General features: G+C 31.1%; 1 protein-coding gene across 1 annotated transcript; it reads left to right on the top strand.

The window, feature by feature from the left end:
- The first annotated feature begins 7,213 nt into the window (after positions 1–7,213).
- LOC140815982 (uncharacterized) lies at positions 7,214–9,656 on the top strand. Its single transcript, XM_073175046.1, has 5 exons — positions 7,214–7,706; positions 8,150–8,439; positions 8,520–8,582; positions 8,670–9,028; positions 9,296–9,656. The coding sequence occupies exons 1-5, from the start codon at positions 7,214–7,216 to the stop codon at positions 9,654–9,656; spliced, it is 1,566 nt and encodes a 521-aa protein (XP_073031147.1).
- The last annotated feature ends 431 nt before the right edge of the window (positions 9,657–10,087 follow it).

Here is a 10,087-nt window from a genome sequence, read left to right as displayed (position 1 = left end):
TAGAAATAGAAGGTGCCCTAAATTCGTGTATATATATATATATATAATATGATATTATTATAAAGTAGTTTTATATTATATGTCATGCATATTAATTAATCTCGATCGAAAATTTTATATTATAGTGATTTGAAGAGATGAAATAAGATATGGGTGAGGTGGGTCAACCCAAGGAAGGAACTTGGAAGATTCGGGGATCCTGAAATTCATTAGCAAGCTATAGGATGGCAAGGATTGATGGGTGATAATCCACATTTATTATTATATTTTTAGATTTTATAAAATTTATTTATGGTATGGAGGTGAATAATAATCATATTATATACAAATATACAATAATAGTTAGTAGAAGATGTGTATGCGTATGTTGTGGGGTAGGGTATAAAGATGTTGAAGATATATAGCAAGTTGATTGTGGATTCACATGAGCTGTGTGGACCTTTTGTTTAAGCAAGTTCATCCCCCCATGAAATCTGCTGCTACCACTGATCACTAGCTTCTAGCGTGTTTTGCTTATATATAATTCTATTATTATAATTATAAATATGTCGATGACTCGTAGATTATCTGAAATCGAGATTTGAGAAAAATCAATCATAGGGTTTGAAATGCTGCTAGCTACATGTTTCTACATGTATGCACAAATCATTAGACCATTTTCGACATATTACACTTCTTGGTATAAAAGTAAATTCAAAATAATGTAATTTTTATACCAAATATAAAACTTAGTTAGAGCGCAATTCCTACACCAACTCGTTACGCTAACGTTGAAAATAACTAAAATAGTGTTGGATTACTTTGTTTTTATAAAAGACCAAGTGAATTAAGAGGGATTGTTGGGTTGCATGATCATTAACTAAGAATGATTGAAAAGTAATTATGTGGAATTATGAATGGAAGAAATATATGATACTCGTGGATATTTTGATGAAATATCATGAGCAAAATAAGAGAATTTAAAAGAAGAAAAATTAAATAATTACTTCTTTTTTTTGTTTGTAAGTGACACTAATTAGTGTTTAAAGTTAGAGTGAGGATGATACATCGGTTTCCACTAGTATGGGCCATTTTTAACCGGGGGTGGATGGATACATATACATGAATAACAACAATAACAATAATAAATAAATAAATAAATAAGAGATAATAACAAATAATAATATTGTATCTATTTTTAACTGGGGGTGGATGGATACAAATAAATGAATCATAATAATAGTAAATAAATAAGAGGATAAAAAAAAGGTTGTGATGATTATATATTACTTAATTTATGCCCATGATATTTTATTTACCAGCTGACATGATTTGATTGGTATTCTCCATATTTATTTTGTCTTACTGGCCAGGTTAAATTTATTATATTTGAAATATATATATATATATATATATTTATTATATTTGGAAAATATATATACAAATAGTATAATTGGCTTGCTGGTAAATACAGAACAAAATTAAATTAGAGTCATTTTAATTCACTAATTGAGTGAATGGTTTAAATATGTTAATCAAATATTAACAAAATATTTGATATTATATATCAAACACTAATTTGTGCAAAACTCTAAGAAATTATCATCGTATATATAATACTTTGTTATAGTAATAACTAATATTTCACCTGTCTTATGCGTAGAATGTTATTCTATGTAATTAATTAGTAAAACTATTAAGTATTAGTGTTTTAAAATTTATTAAAATTATTGATATAATGTAATTAAAATATTTAAATTTTAAATATTATTATTAAAAATTATTATACAAAAAATGTTTATATCATTTGAGATAACATTTAAATTAGGATAAATATTTTCTATTGTTAAATTGAATTTTTTTATTTTGGCCAAGTATAACTGTTACTAATAAAAAATTATAAAAAAAATCAAATATTAGTTTGTATATCAAAATTGTAAAAAATAAATAAACATTTTTCAAAATGTCAAATTTTTTACATTTATTAGATATATAAATTTTGATTAAAATTTTTAATTCTTTTTAGAACATGTTAAAAAATATGTATATTGACATTTTAATTAAGATATAATAATAATAACAATAACAATTTACAAACAGTCAATGTACCAAAATTCAGGATGACAATTTTAAAAGTTAGAAAACATAATGTTATATAAAAAAATTATATTTTATTTAATATAATAAAGAATATTGATAATTAAATATATAAAAGTAACACAAAAATACTAGACACAAACTTTTTAAAAATTAAAATATTCGGGTTGACAACTGAATTATGTATTTCGATTGTTAATGTCAGTTGACTAACAAATAAGTGCGGAAAGAAGCTGTCAAACTAACATATTAGAACAACTCAAATAATGGCTTGTTTATATAAACTGAATGTTGAAAGTATGCAAGTTTGTTTCAGGATGTTCGGAGAACTCAAGCTCCTATATCACTCATTCTTCTTTTTGGAAGGATCACACTAGAAGACTTTGGAAATTACAAGTAATTTGCAAAATCCTAGTTCAATTTGAACTTAGACATTGCCAAACTGAAACTCTTAATACACCTCAACCGAAATAATAACAATATACATATTCATTTTCAAATACAATGAATTAAGATAATGTTATATCCTAGCACTTAATGATTCTCAATGATCATATACAATCCTTTGTAAAGTATGCTCGACTGATTGGGTTTAGTTTAGATACTTGAATGCTTGAATCTATGTAAAAAAGGACGTCGTTTTTTACTAAATTGAAGTCTTTCTCTATGTTGGGGATCGATATCGAGTTATAAACTCGATCTTTTGTTGGTCGTTTTTGCAAAGAGTACCAGAATCCTGTTAGAGATTATAATTTTTCTTGTTCGAATAAATATTCAGCAGATCACAATAATAAGTGCGGAAACGATCTGATGATATGAGAGTGAAACGATAAAACAGCAGGCAGTAGACATTGATTGTTTCTGAAAGTTCGAAGATGAAATCTTTCTACATCTCCTCTTCTTCTGTTTCCAGAATGTATCACTAAAAGACTTTGGCTATTACATTATAACTTTTGTACATACCCACTTCTTAGTCTACTGAAACTCTTAGCTTTACAACACTGTAAAATGAATACAACAAAGTTGTGGAAAAGACTATTTCCCAGATTGCGGACTTTTTTCAACAAGATGTAGTATAATGTATAGCTTGTGAAGAGATAACGAAACATCAGCACAATATGATCTCAGAGGATCGGATATCTACTATAAAGCGTGTGCTGATTTTCTGTATGTTGAGCTTGAAGATAAGTAGTAGTTGATGATAGCTCAAACTAGCGTTTGAATAATCGTATCGTTGATAATGATGATAATGTTATTTTCTATAAAAGATCGACCTTTATATATATGAAGCTTTGAATCCAATGTCTATAGTAAAAACGAATTCTGTGACTTCTGAGTAGAATCAGCTTTATCACCTAAAAAGGGTCCTGCAGAAAGATTCAGATAATCAGTCTTGTTTCATTCCAAAACTAGTAAGGAGCGTTAAATGTCTTTTACAGCATTAATGGTGCAATTGATACTAGTACTAGGTAAAGTAACGGTAGCATTTAAGACTGTAAAGATCAAGCAAAAGACGTTAAGTTTTGATAAGTTATACTTCTGATTTTTGAAGTTCTGGTTCTGCTTTTATAAGCGAATAAGTACTTTTAAAAGTACTGTTTCTGTTAAAGCGATACGAGAGCTTCTGCTATTTATAATGTCTTCTGATTTAGCTATTACGGCCTACTAGTTTTGGCTCTCATCACCACAATTCAATTAAATCTAACACTCTATTTACAGTCTCTGAATCTAGCAGCCTTGAGTTTCAAAAAGGATCCGTTCAAAAAGAAGGTGTTTGTTGGCATGAAAAACTTCAGTTTGGGTCTGAATCAGTTCTTTTCAACTAGTCCAGTTTACGTAAATCATTTTAACTTATGGACATAGTCAGTTTTGTTTAGTTCGAAATTCAGCTTAGCTTAAGTCGATTTTGCTTTAATTATTTGTTAACACCAAACCATAAAAAATTTTATTCCACACAAGTAAGATTTTTTTATGTAAATATTGTGGTTGTTGATAATTGGAAATTGAATGAAGAAAAAAAAGTGGAGTTGTATCATATTTATAAAATCGCACATACATTTAGATGTATAATAAATTCAAATAAAAAATACTAAAGATCTTGTGAGATCGGTCTAACGGATTAAATTTGTGAGACATACATTCGACCATTTAACTCATAAAAATTATTATTTTTTATATCAAAACTATCAATTTTCACTACATATATAATTTAATTTGACTTATATAAAATATACATATCCGCGAGACTGTTTCGATCATTTCTCAGGAAGAAAATAGTGAGTTAACATGAAAGGGGTAAGATTACGGGGATTCTGTACGGACAGTCCTATCCCCTCATCTTAGGACCCCGCATCGAAGCTTTAATTAGTCATTCCAATTTTAATTAATTATTATATGGTTTTACATATATATAGACAATAAGTTTTGTTTAACGATGAAAAATCGAGAATGGTTATTTGAATTAAATTTACGTTTCTTTTTTTTTTTACTTTTTTTTAAAACTATTAATATAAACTTTAATTTTTTCGAGTTTTAATAAGTTTTTTTTTAGATTTTTTGTACATATATTTAATATTTTATGCAAAAAAAAAATAAGGGGCCAAAAAAGTGTGGATATGGTTGGTATTAAAAAATTACTTTAAAATATTATTTTATATCCATTATGAAACAAGTGTTTACATAAATGATATCAAATAATAATAATAATCATATATAATAAAAGATAATCTAAATTAAATCGTGTCATTCTCGTACAATTATCCTCTATTATTGGACAACACGTTTTTATATTGACCAACAACAAATCGGAGTGATGTGTCATTACGGCTGTCCGTGTATTAATTTTATTATAATGCACATAATATATTATAACAATAGAAATGCAATTATTTTAAGTTATCTTCTAAGATCGCTTGTTTATCTCGAATAGGAGTTTCTTTTTTAATTTTATTAATTCACATTAAGGTTTTTTATTATAAGATTTTCCAACAAAAGTAGAAAATTCCCGAATTCCCATATAGTACGAGAGAGGGAAGGAAAAACAAATATTAGATATTTTGGTAGGAAAAATTTGGTTTTTTGGATAATATTTTGCGTCCTCATATTTGATATTATCTATGTCATCTATAATATTGAACTGAAAGATTTTTATGCATTTTAAGATCAAGCATGCAATATTCTAACTTATATATAATTAAAGGATTTTATTTTAGAAGTGATTTAAGTATTTTGAATGCTTGAAAATTAACGAACATTAGAGTGATTAAAAAAAAGAGTAGGTCTCTTTTGAGATGATTTCACGAATCTTTATCTATGAGACGTGTCAACTTTAGGTCAAGGGACTGCTGCGGGTCAAGCCCTAGAGGGTATCGCAAGACAGCCCGAGGTGTAATACTCTTAGCACAAAAAATAATATTTTTTCATGGATGACCCAAATAAGATATCTGTCTCACAAAATACGACCTGTGAGACCGTCTCACACAAGTTTTTGCCTATAAAAAGACCAATTTGAAATCTCCTTATGATGCATTAGAATGGACTGATTTTAAATGTATTTGATTATTATGATGAATTTATATGTCACTTTATTAATTTGATATTGATATGAAATGCACCTAATATAGATATCATTTCACATCAAAATTTCAAACTTGTTCACAAATAAAAACCCGAGTTATTAGTTATGCGATCGAGGAATACGAGTATGATATTTCACCTTATAATCAAATCATATATACGATATTTACACATGCACACGAATCACATGTATTAATCAATTCAAATCCCAGGCAGGCTAGTGCCTCGAGTATGAAAGCGGGATTGAATGATAATTTAAAAGGTGGCCACTAAAAGCGCACTTTCCAAACTCCTTAGTTTTTGTTTATTCCTCTCCTTTTGACTTAGAGATGGGAATGCCACCTCAATTTTGTGACCGACTAATATGCGACTTTAGTTTACGTGAGGAAATAAAATATATTTTATTTATATTTGCACGTTTGAAGATTGAAAAAGATATCACGCAATATTCGGCATTTTTTCAAATTTTTCATTGAATACAATACCAATTATTATTATTTTTTCCATATTGCAAATTATATTTTATTCTTAAATACTTAAATATATAGGAATATATAGATTTGTCATTCGTGGAAATTAAATTACCCCCAACAAAAAGACATTTGAATTTTGATGGGACTTGAACCCGAAAATATATCGGAATTAAGTAAAAGGCTTTCCCATCAATTGTTGTTCATGAATACATTTCATTTGTATAATTTTGATGCGAAAGCTGTCACAGTTCGACGCGGAAATGTGACTTTTTTGAAGAATTTTCAGCCATGGTTTCTTGGCTAATAATTGAAGAATTTGTCAAGTTTTTAAATGTTCGAAATGTTAGTAGGATTTATCAAGATGACCTTCATGTGATCTGCAATTTGAAGATACCAAGACCCGAAAATTATGTTAGAAAATTCGAAGTCGAGGCAAGAGAGAACCTTAGTCTTCAAGACGAATTTGTCTTACACAAGGTGCTCACGAGATATGACAATTGTCTCCCAAGATACGACTTCCAACTTGTGATAGCAACAACACGACATATTACAATTGTTCAATAATAAAATAATATAACAAACTCTCTTAAAGAAGAAATAATAAGTGCAAACACAAGATAAATGCAGATGTCTTCAGAAATATGATAAGTATATGAAATAGATGTTTGATTTTCTATATTTAACGTTGTTAAAATGATGAGACGTGTTGTCTTAAACATATGAGTGTCTCTTTGTGCAAAAGATTTGAAGGAAACATCAAAAGATACCATTTGGATGAAGTGATATTAGAAAACTCGAAAAAACCAATCACTTGTTCATGAAACAGTGCTATGCTAGCTATTGTAGCATAGAAGAATATTCTGTGTATAATATCTTGTATATATATGTTATGCTAAATTAGTGGAGGTAATTATAACTATTTTTAGTATAGGCAGATTCTTAAGAATCTTAACGTGTGATGGAGATTACTAGAGGTATCTCTATATATACTTGTAATATGTATGAATAAGAATTTTCTCATTCTCAATTTCTTCATGGTATCAGAGCAGTTATCCTTGCACGCTGCTCATATTTTCTTAATTATTGTTATGGCAGAAGCTATTGTTGTCACTGGAGGGTCGAAGGATATTGCTGAAGGTGATCTCAATATCTCTCAAAAATTGAGTTCAGTATTGTTGAATGAATTCAATTACCTTCCATTTGGTGGTATACCAAAGTTGGGATTCATTAATGGCTCTCTCAAATCTCCTGAATCTAGTTCACTGGAGTATGAAACTTGGCTGTCGAAGGACCAACATGTTCTGTCATGGATTCTTAACTCGATGGAGCGTGATCTTGCAGAAATCTTCAGCTATTCAGAATCTTCTTTGGATCTTTGGAATGATGTTCGTGACATGTATGGCAACCAAAACAATTCTGCCAGAAATTTCCAAATTCACAGGGAGATTGCAAATATTCATCAAGATGGAAAGCCATTCGTAAGTTTGCTAGAGAGTGTGAAGAGTTTGTGGAACGAGTTGGAGACTTATAGACCTCCTACAGTTGACGCAGCTATTTTGCGGAAGAGAACAGATGAGGACCGTATTTTCAGCTACTGGCAAGTCTTAATCCCGAGTTTGAGGATCTAAGGAGGCATATTCTAATGAATACCGATTTACCTTACTTCAACAATATTTGCGCGACCATTCAGCGTGAGGAAATACGCCGGAAATTCATGCCAAGCTTTATTAATCCATGTCCTCTCGATGTTCGTGCGTATATTACTCGCTCATCCTCTGAAGAAAAGTCTTACAAGGGCAAATGCCCCGACCTCAAATGTTAGCATTGACATATTATTGGTCACTCGATTAATCGTTGCTGGACACTTCACCCCGAGTTGAAGCCCAAATTCTCCAAAGATCATAAGGGCGGAGGATATCAAAAACTAATTCCTGATCAAAAGGCTCATGTGGCTACACACTCCATTGAATCTTTTTCTTCTAATCTTGTGTCTTTACTTAATGATTTCGCAAATTATTTACAAGATAGGAATGGTCAGGGAGCTATCCAAGGAGGAGCTATTAATAAAGAAAAAGATCAGTCAGCCGCACTTCTTAGTCATTTTGCTTGTTTTTTGGCTGATGAAAAGTCTGACACCAACCAAGGTATTCAGATTCCTTTTCTGACTGCACTCGAAATTAACAATTTGCATTATGTATGGGTCATTGATTCTGTTGCCACATATCACATGTCAAATAAGTTAACCCACGTTTATGACTTCCGTTCTTTTTCTACACCTTCTCTGGTATCTGTAGCAAATGGGAAAAGTGCTCCTGTAAAGGGTAAAGGCAAAATTAAACTTGTTTCAGACACTATAGAGTCTGATGTTCTATTTGTTCCATCTTTCCCTTTCAGTTGTTGTCTGTTCACAAATTGACATCTTCGCTCAATTGTGAAGTTATATTTACTCCTTACAAGGTCATCTTTCAAGACCTCGTCACCAAGAAGATGATTGGTGAAGGATTTCATTTGCATTGACTCTACAACTTCTCTCCTGACTCTCAGGTTACCAAGGGATTCCAGGATGTTTCCTCTCCCATTACTGAGCAATATCTATGGCAACGCCGTCTCTTACATCCTTCAAATAATGTTCTTAGCAAGATAAATCGAGTCCTACCTAAAGAAACAGTTGACTGTGATATCTGTCATTTTTCTAAGTCCTCTAGGCTTCCCTTTAACTCATCATTGTCTCGTACTACTCAGCCATTTGAGATTGTACATTCAGATGTTTGGGGGCATTTTTCCTCCTCTCTAGATGGATTTAAATATTTTGTAACCTTTATTGATGATTTTTCCAGTGTTACTTGGGTGTACTTATTGAAATCAAAAGGTGAAGTTTTTGAGTGCTTTAAGGATTTTCACATGTTGGTTATGACTCAATTTTCAGCTCATATTGAAGTTCTTCGATCTGACAATGATATAGAATATATGTCTCATAACATGACAAAATATTTAATTTCTAACGGAATATTGCATCAGACTAGTTGTGTCAATACACCTCAATAAAATGAGATTTCCGAACGTAAAAATCGTGACCTTCTTGAAAAAACTCGAGCCATAATGCTTCAAATAAATGTCCCAAAACATTTTTGGTCTCATGGAATCCTTACTGTAACCTATCTTGTGAATAGCTTACCCAGTCGAGTGCTGGATTTTAAATGTCCTCTTGAAGTATTGCAGGACAAAGCACCAAATTTGTCTCATCTCAAAGTTTTTGGATGCACCTGTTTTGTACATGTCTCAACTACTCATCGTGACAAGCTTGATCCTCGAGCTGTTAAGTGTATATTTCTTCGTTATTCTCAAACACAAAAAGGATACAAATGTTATGACTTTCTCTCCAAGAAACTATATGTGACTGGAGATGTCTATTTTGCTGAACAAATTCCATACTTTGTTGCTCCTAGTCAGGGGAAGAAGCTGCCTGAGCTATTTCCTTTGCCCAGCATTGATTATGGTCATCAATCTATTCAAGATCTACATCCTACCTAAGCTACTTCAGGATACAGTGATGATCGCTTGGATATCGCTAGCGTTCTCTCTAGGGAAGTTATTATAGAATCACCCGAGCAAGTTCTTTCCCATACACAAGGTTCACCAATATCTTCCCGATGTAATCTTCCACGGATGCGTTACCCTCCAACAAAACTGGCAGATTATGTTGCTCACATTGTCAGGTACCCTGTCACTAATTGTATTTCATACCAACGACAATCATCTTCGCATACACCTTTCCTTACATCTATATCCAACGTTCCTGAGCCCAAAAATTTTCATGAAGCCAAATCCCAGGCTGTTTGGCAGAAAGCTTTGCTTGAAGAATTAACTGCTCTTGCTGAGAACAAAACTTGGACTATAGTTCCTCTTCCTCCGGGAAACATGCAGTTGGTAGTAGTTGGGTTTTTAAAATTAAGTTCAACTCC

The sequence above is a fragment of the Primulina eburnea genome, chromosome 16, assembly GCF_022965805.1.
Source record: "Primulina eburnea isolate SZY01 chromosome 16, ASM2296580v1, whole genome shotgun sequence".
NCBI lineage: Eukaryota > Viridiplantae > Streptophyta > Magnoliopsida > Lamiales > Gesneriaceae > Primulina > Primulina eburnea.
The sequence above is the reverse complement of the archived record's forward strand: the minus strand, read 5'-3'. Positions and strand labels throughout refer to the sequence as shown.